Source organism: Pseudophryne corroboree, chromosome 12 (genome assembly GCF_028390025.1).
Source record: "Pseudophryne corroboree isolate aPseCor3 chromosome 12, aPseCor3.hap2, whole genome shotgun sequence".
NCBI classification, from domain to species: Eukaryota; Metazoa; Chordata; class Amphibia; order Anura; family Myobatrachidae; genus Pseudophryne; species Pseudophryne corroboree.
In genome coordinates, this window is record NC_086455.1 from 126,841,698 (window position 1) to 126,856,767 (window position 15,070).

The window sequence follows — 15,070 nt, forward strand, 5'->3', positions numbered from 1 at the left end:
AGAAGTGATCCGTTTTCGGACAATAAAAACAACCTGAAATCGCAATGTTTGACCGATAGTCATTATTGCAGTATACAATTAAAGGCCGTTTTATCGGACGAAAGCGTACCTGTGATCGTGCGATAACACACTGCATCCGGGATAAGGTCCCGATCCCATGTGTTATTGCGGATTACGCTTAGAGTGCATAAACCTAATCCCCGATAAGTGCCGGCATTGGTGGGAGGAGCGCGCCGCATCAGGGCTAATTGGATCGCCCCAATGAACTTGTTAGCAGCATAAATTACTGCTGCTAATAGGGTACCCCCCATAGTGTTTAAATCCACATCACAGTGTAATTGTAAGGCACAGAAAGGTCACCGCTGAGTGGGATGTCTATCTGACACTATACGTTTTGAAAAACATAAGTGTGAAACCAGTGACTATGATTCACAGGTCTTATAAATGATTCTTTTTTTTTTTTTTTCTGCAAATATTTGCCTTTATGACGTATTTTTTTGGGTAATTAGAATTAACCTTAAACATACACTTGTTTTTGTTGTGATTACAGTATGATCTGTCGGCCTCTACGTTCTCCCCAGATGGCAGAGTGTTTCAGGTTGAATATGCTGCTAAAGCAGTGGAAAACAGTAGGTAAGGAAATCCTTTTCTCTCCAGGTGATCTTTCTAGTTTCAGTATTCATCTAATGTGGGTGCAAATTCTGTGGAATGTTAGACATGTTCTGTATTGTTTTTGGAACACAATTATGACTGCTGGAATATATATTTTTCTGTTTATTCCTACCTCTCAATTTAAAGGTTACTTAACCACTTATCACCTGTATGGTCCAGCCACCCCTTCCTTTCATGATCAAACGAGTTTTAAAATGTGACTTGTACCCGTTTAGTGGGGAAGATCTTTAGCCATCCCATATATTCCATTTTGTATTTGTTTTCAAAACTGCAGCTTTTGTAACTTGAAGCTACTTTTTCCAGGACGATCTGTGATTTAGATGACCAGGTGTGACATTGGGGTCGATTCAATTCGGCAACAGTTGAATAGTGCCGGGAATTAGCTCCCGACGCTATTCAATTCAGCTAAAGTTAAGTCGGAGAATGTCCGTTCTCGCCGACTTACAGGTAGTTTTGTCAGGAGAACGAGCATTCTCCGACTTAACTACCCACGGCGATGCTGATTCCCGACAGAATCAGCCTCACGCCGGCCACGCGGCAGCTCTTTTGTCGGTTTTCTTCTCTCACCCCCCCCCCCGGGGCTGAGAGAAGAATTCCTGACAATTGAGGGTATCTAGTCGCTGTATTGAATAGCACCGGGAGCTAATTCCCGGCGCTATTCAACTGTTGCCAAATTGAATCGACCCCATTGTGTGGCAGCCAGTGTAAAACCTGATCAGAGTGGGAGCCAGTCATTGGTGATCCTCCACGGTGGTCACATGCTGTTAGAAGGAGGAGGAACTATCGTCTGTGGTCACTTTCACACTTAGGGGGGTATTCAATTAAGTGCCGTTTTTTTTAGACTGGTCGAATAAACTGCACTAATTGGAAACAGGGTATTCAATTGCTGGTGTTTTTGACCATTTTTTAATCCATTTTTCGCCTCATGCTGTTTCACTCTTTTTGTCGAATCGGCATGGGCGAAAATTGCGTCAAAAACCAGCGAAAACGCCCGTGAATATGCCAAAGCGCGTGTATCTGTGGCAAATTTGCGGATACTTGTTTTTCGCCAGTGCCGGATTTTTCGACCAGTCGAAAAAAACGGCACGGGCATTGAATAGGTCGAATGTCAATTCAACCTAAAAATGGGCGAAAAATGCAATTTTTTTCCGACTGGTTGAAAGAACGGCACTAATTGAATACCCCCCTTAGTAGAATGTAGCTGTTCCATGAATTTTTAGAATTAAAATGGCACAAGCTGCATATAATTGTTCTCATACCTATGTGAAATCAAAATTTTAAGTAAGATTTACAAAACATTAATCTACTACTGTGCTTGGAATGCCAAAGGTGGCTGCTTGTAAAATGTATAGAGATAGGGTAGCCCAGAATAGTACTATTTATTACAGACAGGCATAATACAGGCCATCTGAATTTCTTATGATACCGGGTTTCTGCGTAATAAAAGTGATATAAGCCACATCCTTCTGATACGATTAGAACTGCGTGGTTTAAATCTCTAGCCCCTCACTCAATTGATTCTCTGGATATTACTCCTCTTACAGATGATTGGGGGGCTGTCTTTTGTGTCAATTAGGATCGTTGCATTGAATTTAGTAGCTTTTGTATTTTATAAATTTACATATATATATATATATATATATATATATCTCTATATCTCTATCTAACACCAAATTTAATACGAGTGATATTTTAATATTTTTATATAGCCATCCTTGCTGTATTTACAATTTTGACCTGTGTGAAGGGCGGGAGCAGATAGGGATTACACACCACACTGTGCGCCTAACAGAGGGGATCCGGTCTGAAGATCGACACTGTCTAGGTCGACAGGGTCAGAAGGTCGACAGGTTAAAAGGTCGACATGAGTTTTTCACAAAAAAATGTAATTTATTTTTTTACTTTTTCATACTTAATGATCCACGTGGACTACGTTTGGAACGGTAATCAGTGCCGAGCGAAGTGAGGCAGCTTGCCCAAAACATGGCGAGCCATGCGAGGGGACACGGTGCACTAATTGGGGTTCCCGGTCACTCTACGAAGAAAAAAACAACAAAAAACTCATGTCAACCTGTTGACCTAGAACATGTCGACCACCTGAGCCTGTCGACCTATAGTGGTCGACCTAAATATTGTCGACCTAGACGCTGTCGATCTAATGATCCACACCCCTAACAGGGAACTAGCTCATTTTAAGTGCAGAGATTATAAAATCTCAGAAGGAGAAACTGCTACAATCCGAGATAACTACTTGTGTAGTCTGGATTGTGAATTCCGTCTCCATTCTCGCTTTTCAGCACTGCCATTGGCATCAGATGTAAGGATGGAGTTGTGTTTGGTGTAGAAAAACTTGTGCTATCCAAACTTTACGAAGAAGGTTCCAACAAGCGTATCTTTAATGTGGATCGGCATGTCGGAATGGTAAGGAGAAACCCTGTGACTGTTCTTGCTTCGATTAACAGATACTGTAAATCCTAAACTTTGGAGTAACAGGGCTCTTAGTTTGTTACTGTTTTTGAACGACTATATTGTAGTCGTACAATGATGGCTGTGTTATGGTTTTTGCATAGAAGTGGTACAATTAAAATGCCATTTAAATGTACACTCCAGATGTCCCTCTAGATGCCCCCTGGCACCTCCCCCCATTGGTGCATTATAGTGTTAAGCCTAAGCATTCCTCCATATTGCCACTGGCCCTTAGCTTTCAGAATCATGGTCTTGATTTGTGCCAGGATGCATAATTAAATATCTCTTCTGTACCTGTAGTCTAACTGCATCATGTTATATCCTGGAGTGTTGGGTCATACTGGAAGTTGTACTCCATATTCAGCAACTATGGTTTCCATAAACACTGGTAGAATTGCTGGCACAACTATATAATGCTTTATATGCTGCTTAGGGTTCTTAATTAGAATATTGGCACTGTTTGATGAAGTAATGTTTAATTTTTGATAAATGTATTAGCGTTATTTGAGGCCAGATTACTGTCGTGCTGATCTTGGGCGCTGATTGAATAAGCCTCGTGTTCCCTGCCCTGTACTGGCTGTTTAGCATCACGTTTATTTTGTGGGATATTCTAGGGAAACGATCTCCCGATTCTCTTGCTATTCAGTTAGCAACGTAAGCCGTAGACGTTGCACATTAATTCTGCATTGTGTATCTTGTACACGAGGTAGGAAATCATCCTGAACCTCAAGAACAGTGGCACATGAGATGGCAGGACAGTGTAGAAGGGTGTTAGTGGCCATAAGCAGGTATTGGAGGCAGTCATATTGTGCCAGATAATTGGCTCCCACCTGCAAGCTCAGAATCCCCTTTCCCTTCAATATAACACTGTATCGTATATGTCCCACATCCTTTTCATGCTTTGAGAAAATCACCTAAAGAAATTACGTCTTTATTGCCTATTTGAAGACCTCTAAGTACATTATTATTTTTATAGGTGTCCTAGTGATACTGCACTCTGTCCAGACATTTTTGCATTGCAATTCGTCGTCGTCCCCCCCCCCCCCCCCCCCTTCTTTCCACCTAGTCACGAGAAATGAACTAAAATCCATGATGGCGCCCATTGAGATCCATGTTAAACACGGATTTCTTATTGAATAGCAAAAAGTTACAGCCGCTAGTAATTAACACACGTTGCATAACTAATCTGCCCCATACAGTACTTCCACATTGTCCGAGGCCTCTGATTTGTGCTAGACACCATGAAGTGGGTTCCGTGTGTGATTATTTATTCCATGGCTATTGGGCTGGTAAGGTCTATAGTACACTGCAGGGATTTTCTTTGGAAGTAACCACCAAATGTTTGTTTATGCAAGTCGAATAGAAAAGACTGTAGCAGTTTTACCATTGGGTGCACTGGATTAATACTGTACATTTGAATCAGTCCCTCGCACCTCCTGCTTGTATCAACAGTTTGTGCGCTATTGGACAATAAAAGTGATTAGAGCTCCTTAAGACCTTGTTCTCTTAGGCAAATGGTTATTTAGGCTACCTCTTTGGCTGGGACTTGTAGTTCCCCAGTAATGGAAGAACCGCAGGCTGCATTACTCAATGGACGATCTTTAATTGCCACTTTCAAATCATGCAAAACGATCTGTTTATACATGTTCAAGCACAATCCGTAAATCATACAGTACAAGAACTTGGTATAGTGTATTTCAAATCAGAATGCATATCCTACCAAGGTAATTGTCCTCTGTGTATGAATTGCAGGCTGTTGCGGGGCTCTTGGCAGATGCACGTTCCTTGGCAGACATTGCTAGAGAGGAGGCTTCCAACTTCAGATCAAACTATGGCTATGACATTCCATTAAAGGTACAGCCTTCGTTTTGTATCAGTGTTGATTTTAAAAATGAATGTTGTCCATGTTAATTATTAATGTAGTTTTTTTCTGCTTCCTGTTAGCATCTCTCAGACAGAGTGGCCATGTACGTACATGCATATACACTGTACAGTGCTGTCAGACCATTTGGCTGCAGGTAAGAAATTGAAAGGTCACCGCTAGTAATTGTTTAACTTCATAATGAAAAAGATATCACAGCTTATTGCTTTTTATTAGAGTTAACAATTAAAGGTATTGCATCACTGTGTTGAAAAACCTGGGTTCAACCATTGTTACATGCATCTTGCCGCCTGCTGTAGTCACTGTATTGGAGTGATGAAGGAAGCTGAAAAGTAGAGCTTGCGCTATCTGTGTAATTCCTCATAGGCACTGGTGGCAAAAGAAAATAGTGTTAAAGAAGGGTTAATAAAGGATCTGCTGTAGACCGATCCTTCGGCCGCAAATGCTCACTCACCAGCACATCAGATGCATTTGTGTTTGACTTCTCTTTGGATGAGGGCCTTTAACATAAGTTTTTGCTTTTCTTGTCTCACTAAGAATGAATGTTCAAATTGTGCAGAAATAATACAACCCTATTCTCTCAAGTCCTAGGGGATACTAGGAATCCATTTAGTACCATGGGGTATAGACGGGTCCACTAGGAGCCATGGGCTAGTGTTCACTCTAGGATTTTTTTAGGGCAGGGTGCTGATCATTGAGGAGGGCACATTTTTATTCTGAAGGGCACATTTTTGATGTGACGCTTTGCGCACAAAGCATAGCGCATATGTTTATAGTTTTTGTACATACATTTTGCCCTTAGTAAATCATACATACATACATACATACATACATACATACATACATACATACATACATGACACCTAACATCTGTACTGAGAAACATACTGTATATGTCCAGTCTTCTTGAAAGATCGGCTGCAGCATATACATAAGTAGATAATTATAAATGTCTTTTCCAGTGCTGAAGTAGTTATAATCCGTATGTGTTATAAAACAGAAAAGTTACACAATGGGTTAAAATATATAGGAAAAAAATAAGTCTGTTCTACTAGGGAAATATTGTAAGCAGTACATGCTCACTGCTTACCCTGTTCTTTCCCTCTTTATCAGAGTGCTGTGTTATTTACAGTGCCTCCTCTGCCATCGAGTTGGCTAAGGATAGAAATTGTGTTTCAATTTCAGAGGTGGACAAGGAGTAGACGACAACATTGTAACATGCACTCTGACTGTTGCATTGTGTATACAAGGGGGCGATTTATGGTCCTGCAGGGTGCACTGAAAAAGGGCAGGGTGCTTACTCACATTTCAAAAATGGGCAGGGTGCAGCACCCTGCTGAAACAGCCTAGAAGGAACACTAAATGTGCACTATAGAAGTTTGATTGTGTGTGCTGGCTCCTCCCTCTATGCCTCTCCTACCAGACTTAGTTTAGAAAATGTGCCCAGAGGAGCCGTCACATCTCTGGAAGCTCCTGAAGAGTTTTCTGCATTTATTTTCTGATTTTGTTATTTTCGGGCAGGACTAGATGGGACCCGGCTAAGCTTGGCATTAGCGATAAGGGTGCCGTGTGCTGGTTCCATACTCCCTCTGTGTCTCCCTGGAAGGGCTCTTTATGGGTTAAATGTGCATTTAACCTTTTCCTGTGTGTGTGTGTGGGTGCGTGTGTGCTGTCACTGTAACAGTATGACAGGCAAAGAGTGTGTTTCATGTAAGGCAAAGTGTTCCTCTTCTCCAGGGGGTTCACTAGTGTGTACTCAGTGTAGTATCCCTTCCCAGGCTAGTGGGGCAGAACCAGCATGGCTGGACTCCATTAGGGGAATGATTTCCACAATTTCTACTAAGTTATCTCAGAATGTCTTAAGTATTGCATCTCTTTCTCAATCTATGACTGAGTTTATGAAAAAATACTCTGTCCCCTGCCATTTGTCTGCAAAAACGTACTTTGGCCCGTATCCTGCAGTCTGACTGATGATGAGGGGTCAGAAATGGAGGAGGGTGAGGTGGGCTTAGAGGTGGGGAGGGTACTCTGTCACAGGGAATAGAGGCTCTCATAGATGCTATCAGGGAAGACCTCAATATATACATTATGGTAAGAACTTACCGTTGATAACGGTATTTCTCCTGAGTCCACAGGATAACATTGGGATATGATGAAGCGACAGCGGATTTGCACCAATCGGTCAAAGCTTTTCGGCCTCCCAGCATGCAACGGGCCCCTCCGTATATACCCGCCTCCTGGCTCAGGCAAATCAGTTGTATTCCAAAGCTCAAGGCAGGAGCATCATAGATGGCCCTAATCAGGCGAGAGACACACACACACACACACACACACACACACACACACACACACACACACACACACACACACACACACACTTCCGTACAAGAAGGAAGAGGTTAGTTCATAAAAGGATCCTCAAATCAGGTGCGTCAGTTTCCCTGTGGACTTAGGAGAAATACCGTTATCAACGGTAAGTTCTTACCATAACGTATATTTCTGCGGCAGGGTCCATAGGATATCATTGGGATTTCCCAAAGTAATTTAGTGGTGGGGACTCAACTGATTGGACAGGAGAATCCTTCGCCTAAATTCAGTGTCATGAGAGGCAAAGGTATCCGTGGCTTAATGTCTAATGAATATGTTAATGGAAGACCATATGGCTGCCTTACATATCTGTTCTGCTGAAGCACCACGTTGTGCTGCCCATGATGGACCTACCTTACGAGTAGATTGCGTAGAGACATTAGCCTGAACAGGGAGATAAGCTTGAGAATATGCTTCTGAAATTGTCATCCGAAGCCACCATGCCAGTGTCTGCTTATCAGCAGGCCATCCTCTCTTGTGAAATCTGTAGAGAATGAAGAGAGGATCTGTCTTTCTGATGGCATTGGTATGATCCACGTAGATCCTTAAGGCACAGACCACGTCCAGCGATGCATCTCCTGCAGAAAGGCCCGGTACCTGGAAAACCGGGACTACAATTTCTTTGTTAAGGTGGAATTTAGACACCACTTTGGGAAGATTCCCAGATCTAGTTCTGAGAACTGCTTTACCTGGATAAAAAATCAGAAATGGGGAACGACAGGACAATGCCCCTAAATCTGACACTCTTCTAGCTGATGCCATGGCCAGTAGAAAGAACTTTTAGCTGTCAACCATTTTACATCCACTTTATTAAGTGGTTCAAATGGGGCAACTTGAAGGGCCTTTAGGACTAAATTTAAGACCCAAGGCACTGTAGGAGGAACAAAAGGAGGTTGAATGTGCAGCGTTCCCTGGAAAAAAGTACGCACATCATGTAAGTTGGCAATTTTCTTTTGGAACCATACAGTCAATGCTGACACTTGCACTCTGAAGGAAGCCACCTTCAAACCTTTATCTATTCCTGCCTGAAGGAATGCTAAGACTCTGAAAGACTTAGGGTCCATTTACCGTTCACTGCACCAATGAATATAGGTTTGCCATATTCGGTGATAAATGCGAGCTGAGGAAGGTTTCCTTGCTTTGAGCATTGTTTGAAGTACCTGTTGTGAGAATCCTCTTGACATCCGGATAGAGGTTTCAAGAGCCACGCCGTCAAAGACAGTCAATCCAGATGTCTGTGATAACAAGGACCCTGCATCAGTAGATCTGGACATTGAGGGAGCAGAAGTGGGGCATCGACATTCTGTGCAGATCTGTGTACCAATGCGTTCTGGGCCAAGCCGGAGCTATTAGTATCACGGCACCCTTTCCGTGCTTTATCTTTCTCACCACCCTGGGTAATAAGGTGATTGGAGGAAATACATAAGCCAGATGAAAGACCCATCTATCCGACAGGGCATCCACAAAGATCGCTCTGAGCTCCTTTGTTCTTGGCCCATATGCGAGAACTTTGCTCTTCTGACGGGACGCCATGAGATCTATCTCTGGCAACCCTCACTTGTCTACTAGGGTCTGAAAGACCTCCGGGTGTAGAGCTCATTTGCTTTCCTGAATGGTGTGTCGACTGAGAAAAGCCGCTTCCCAGTTTAGGACTCCCGGAACGAACACTGCGGAAAAGGCTGGATGATGTTCTGCCCACTTTAGTATGTGACTTACCTCCTTCATCGCTTTTCGGCTGCTAGTTCCTCCCTGATGGTTGAGGTATGCTGCTGCCATTGCATTGTCCGAGCGGATCTGAACTGGTTTCTCCCGAAGAATATCCTTTGCCTGGATCAGTGCCATGTATATGACCCGAAGTTCCAATATATTTATTGGCAGGCAACCTTCTTCCTTAGTCCATTTCCCCTGGAAACACAAACTTCCTGACACTGCTCCCCAGCCCTTGAGACTGGCGTCTGTTGTCTGAATTTCCCAATCTGATATCCAAAACGGTCTCCCCTTGTCTAGATGGAATGTCTGCAGCCACCAGGCTAATGGCCTTACTTCTTTTGTAAGAACCATAGTCTGTGTTTTTATCATCTGATGCAACCCATACAATTTGGCAAGAATCAGATGCTGCAGAGGCCTTGAGTGGAACTGTGCATACTCCACTATGTCGAACGTTGACACCATCAATTCCATCACATGCATTGCTGCGTGATTGGATGCCTTTTGACTGTGTAGCAAGTCCTGAATCCTTGACTGAACCTTGGATATCTTGTTCAGAGGTAAGGTTACTTTCTGAAAACTTGAGTCCAGTACAGCCCCCAAGTGAGTCATCCGCTGTGATGGAATAAGTGACTTTTTTTGCACAATTTCTGAGCCACCCGTGCCTTTGCAGACACGTTATCTGTTGCAAATTATATAGGAGCAATTCCTGCGTCTGTGCCAGGATTAAAAGATCGTCGAGGTATGGAAAAATTCTTATCCCCTGCTGGCGGAGATAAGCTGCCATTGCCACCATAATCTTGGTAAATACTCTGGGGGCTGTGGCTAACCCAAAAGGTAGGGCCTGGAACTGAAAATGCTGTTGGAGAATAGCGAACTGGAGAAAGCACTGATGGGGGACAGTGCTATAGGACCATGTAGGTAAGCATCCTGTATATCCAGGGATACCATATAATCCCCTGGCTCCATGGCCAAAATGAAGGAACATAAAGTTTCTCTATCGTCCTAGTGGATGCTGGGGTTCCTGAAAGGACCATGGGGGATAGCGGCTCCGCAGGAGACAGGGCACAAAAAAGTAAAGCTTTAGGATCAGGTGGTGTGCACTGGCTCCTCCCCCTATGACCCTCCTCCAAGCCAGTTAGATTTTTGTGCCCGGCCGAGAAGGGTGCAATCTAGGTGGCTCTCCTAAAGAGCTGCTTAGGAAAGTTTAGCTTAGGTTTTTTATTTTACAGTGAGTCCTGCTGGCAACAGGATCACTGCAACGAGGGACTTAGGGGAGAAGAAGTGAACTCACCTGCGTGCAGGATGGATTGGCTTCTTGGCTACTGGACATCAGCTCCAGAGGGACGATCACAGGTACAGCCTGGATGGTCACCGGAGCCTTGCCGCCGGCCCCCTTGCAGATGCTGAAATAAGAAGAGGTCCAGAATCGGCGGCAGAAGACTCCTCAGTCTTCTAAAGGTAGCGCACAGCACTGCAGCTGTGCGCCATTTTCCTCTCAGCACACTTCACACGGCAGTCACTGAGGGTGCAGGGCGCTGGGAGGGGGGCGCCCTGGGAGGCAAATGAATACCTATTTTGGCTAAAAATACCTCACATATAGCCTCCGGAGGCTATATGGAGATATTTAACCCCTGCCAGAATCCGTTAAGAGCGGGAGACGAGGCCGCCGAAATAGGGGCGGGGCCTATCTCCTCAGCACACAGCGCCATTTTCCCTCACAGAAAGGCTGGAGGGAAGGCTCCCAGGCTCTCCCCTGCACTGCACTACAGAAACAGGGTTAAAACAGAGAGGGGGGGCACTAATTTGGCGATATGCTTATATATATATTAAGATGCTATAAGGGAAAACACTTATATAAGGTTGTCCCTATATAATTATAGCGTTTTTGGTGTGTGCTGGCAAACTCTCCCTCTGTCTCTCCAAAGGGCTAGTGGGTCCTGTCCTCTATCAGAGCATTCCCTGTGTGTGTGCTGTGTGTCGGTACGTGTGTGTCGACAGGTAGGAGGACGATGTTGGTGAGGAGGCGGAGCAATTGCCTGTAATGGTGATGTCACTCTCTAGGGAGTCGACACCGGAATGGATGGCTTATTTAGGAAATTACGTGATAATGTCAACACGCTGCAAGGTCGGTTGACGACATGAGACGGCCGACAAACAATTAGTACGGTCCAGACGTCTCAAAAACACCGTCAAGGGTTTTAAAACGCCCGTTTACTTTAGTCGGTCGACACAGACACAGACAGGGACACTGAATCCAGTGTCGACGGTGAATAAACAAACGTATTCCTTATTAGGGCCACACGTTAAAGGCAATGAAGGAGGTGTTACGTATTTCTGATACTACAAGTACCACAAAAGAGGGTATTATGTGGGATGTGAAAAAACTACCATAGTTTTTCCTGAATCAGATAAATTAAATAAAGTGTGTGATGATGCGTGGGTTCCCCCCGATAGAAAATTATGGGCGGTATACCCTTTCCCGCCAGAAGTTAGGGCGCGTTGGGAAACACCCCTTAAGGTGGATAAGGCGCTCACACGCTTATCAAAACAAGTGGCGGTACCGTCTATAGATAGGGCCGTCCTCAAGGACCAGCTGACAAGGCTGGAAAATATAATAAAAAGTATATACACACATACTGGTGTTATACTGCGGCCAGCGATCGCCTCAGCCTGGATGTGCAGAGCTAGGGTGGCTTGGTCGGATTCCCTGACTAAAAATATTGATACCCTTGACAGGGACAGTATTTCTTTATCATCCACTAGGGGTCACTGGAGTACTCTTGGGATATGGACGGGCTTCCGCAGGAAACAGCACTGAATATTCAAATTAGTAACACTCCACCCCTCCATATCCCTGAGCACTTACTCAGTGTTTTTTCTGTGCTGAACGTGGTAGCAGCTTAATACCTGAAGTCACGGTTTTGTTGAAGAAACTTTTATTTTTATTTTTTCTACTATTTGTACACATCCCTTTCCCCCTTCCAAAAGGCAGGTCAGGGATCGTGCAGCTGCTGATAGCAGCACGGGCGTGTCGGGCCTCTCTGAAAGAGCTCCCTCACAGCCCTCACATCCTCCTGCACTGGCTAGCCGGCGCTTACTGAAAAGCCCCGTCGGAGCCTCCGCACGTCTGCGGGAGTAAGGTATGTGAAACGGGGCGGTCAGCTCCCGCTGCCGCCCCGACGTGTGGGGACATAGTGCTTGGTGACGGCAGAGGGATTGTTACGCGGCTCTCCCCTCTCAGCCTCCGGCAGGTACCGCGGCTCTCCCCGCTCAGGCGCCCGCACGTTCGACCGCGGTTCTCCCCGCTCAGGCGCCCGCACGGTCGGCCACAGACCTCCGTGCAGGCACCGCGGCTCTCCCCGTTCAGGCGCCCGCACGGTCGGCCACAGACCTCCGTGCGGGCACCGCGGCTCTCCCCGCTCAGGCGCCCGCACGTTCGGCCACAGACCTCCGTGCAGGCACCGCTGATCGATTCTTACAGGCCGCCGCCCGCCGCAGCGCTACCTTGATTAGCTGACGCCGCTATTATACACGAGGCCACCGCTGGGACACACGAGGCACATAGCGCTCTACGATACCCGCTGGGGGCCCACACGCTGCGCTGCCGCTGTAATAAGCTAAAAGAGCAGGCAGCCATTACAGGGGGGACAATAATAATGTCGCAGAGAAATACTGCAGCAGCAGAGGAGATTGTTACAGTATAATCAGTGAAAGTTGTACCAGCACGGTGATTATATGTATAAGTTAGCAGGGCAGACATTTTTAACATGCTTCCTGTGTTTTCCTGCTGTGATTCCAGAACGTTCCTGCCTTACATCTCTACACCACCGGAAGGCGCAGGGGTGTTAGTGGGAATTTGGGATCAAATTTCTTAGTACTGGCCACGTGTATTGCACTGGGCCAGATATATATACAGAGCCACCTTATTGCTATTTTACTGAGTCGTGCAGGTGTCTGTTTTTTGTGTATTGTATTGTCTGTCGCCATGAGTAAGGCACCAGCAAAAACTAAAAAGCATATTTGCAAAGTATGTGGCAGTGTGTTACCGGATGCATCTACCACATGTAACGTATGTTTTGTGGATTCCGTTCAGAATACCATTTCTGCTCCGGTTTTGCAACCAATTTCCTCACCGGACCCTCCGTGGGGTATGTTAGTAAATGTACTGGAGAAATTTCAGACAGAAATGACCGCTGCTCGTCTGGAGCGAGAAACGTTAAGATCTGAGTCTAGGGTGAGACCGCCAGAACTACCGGAGGCGTCTCAGCCTTGCGTACGGTCCAAATCCATTTTGGGCAAACGGGATAATTTTCATATGTCTTATGATTTTCCAGTGTCTGCTATGTTGCATTCTGACGATTCCATCCCAGACCTCACGGAACACGATGAGGGGGAGGAGGGCGAAGTGGAGTCAGATGGCGAGGATGTTAACAGTTCCGGCATTGATGATCTCATCAGAGCGGTACGGCAGTCGCTAAGGTTTCCTGAAGCTGAGCAGCCTCTCACCAATGATCAGGTCGTATTTACTAAACGACGGAAGACGCCAGTAAGTTTTCCTGTGTCGGATTCTCTAAATCAGATGTTAGTAGAAACAAGACAGAATCCAGATAAACGGTTTTCTATACCTCGCAGATTTAAGTCTAGTTATCCGTTTCCAGACTCGGTAACGTGTACATGGGAGAATCCACCAATAGTTGATTCTTCAGTGTCAAAGCTTACCAAGAAATTAACCATACCAGTGCCATCAGCTACTACGCTTAAAGATCCTTCAGATCGTAAGATAGAAACTATGCTAAAATCCATGTATGTAGCAGCAGGTGTGATGCTAAGACCTGGATTGGTTGGCATTTGGGTCACTAAGGCGCTCATAATATGGCTTACAGAACTCAAATCTGCTTTACATGACGAAAACCTGATAATTCAGGTAAATCAAATGATTGAGGCTGTAGAGTATCTCTGTACAGCGTCTACTGACGTCTGTCAGCTCACTTCTCGTATTTCATCTTCGCTAGTTACGGCACGAAGAGCACTCTACCTGCGTACTTATCAAGCGGAGGCAGAGGTCAAACGAAGTATAGAGGCGTTGCCTTACGATGGCAAGAAGTTGTTTGGTCCAGAATTGGACGCATGGATTAAGGAGGCTACGGGAGGTAAGTCTGTGTTCTTACCAGTGCCTCCACCTGCGCCAAGAAGAAGGTACGCTGGACCTTCGTTCAAATCCTTTAGATCTCAGCCCTTTCGAGGACGTGGCAGAGGATCAGCCACGCCTGCTAGACGTGGTCGAGGACGTGGTTTCCATCAAACCAACACAACTCGCCAAGACGCTAAGGTTACCGACAAGCCAGTGGCATGACGGCCTACCAGCCCATCTCGGTTCTCCAACTGTGGGAGCACGCCTTCAGACGTTCCATGGGGCGTGGTTCCACACATCCGCGGAGGGCTGGATTCGCAATTTAGTGTTAAAAGGTTACAAAATAGAGTTCGACTGTCTGCCGCCTCTGCGGTTTTTCAAGACAGGCTTGCCTCTGTCGGACGACAAGAGGACAGTTTTGCAAATTGCCATTCAGTCCTTACTGGATTCGGCAGTGTTGATTCCGGTCCCTGTACACCAACAGGGTCAGGGTTATTATTCAAGTCTATTTGTGGTCCCGAAGCCGGATGGCTCAGTCAGACCAATATTGAACTTAAAGGGCCTCAATCAGTACGTAACTTACTACAGATTCAAAATGGAGTCTCTACGGTCGGTGATTGCGGGGTTAGAGACCAAGGAATTTATGATTGCGCTAGACCTCAAGGATGCGTACTTACACATTCCAATTTGGCAGCCTCATCAGAAATTCTTACGATTTGCAATACGCCAGAACCATTACCAGTTTCAGGCTCTGCCGTTTGGCCTGTCATCAGCGCCTCGGGTATTCACCAAAGTAATGTCTGTGATGATAGCTCACCTCAGATCCCTGGGAGTGACAATAG

General features: G+C 45.5%; 1 protein-coding gene across 1 annotated transcript in view; it reads left to right on the forward strand.

Moving 5' to 3' along the window:
• PSMA3 (proteasome 20S subunit alpha 3) overlaps nt 1-15,070 on the forward strand; it is a 40,358-nt gene that overhangs the window by 6,391 nt on the left and 18,897 nt on the right. Inside the window, exons 2-5 of the mRNA XM_063948000.1 lie at nt 551-633; nt 2,970-3,093; nt 4,891-4,992; nt 5,083-5,156. Of these exons, the coding sequence (XP_063804070.1) occupies nt 551-633; nt 2,970-3,093; nt 4,891-4,992; nt 5,083-5,156 (383 nt within the window). The remainder of the gene's footprint in view (nt 1-550; nt 634-2,969; nt 3,094-4,890; nt 4,993-5,082; nt 5,157-15,070) is intronic.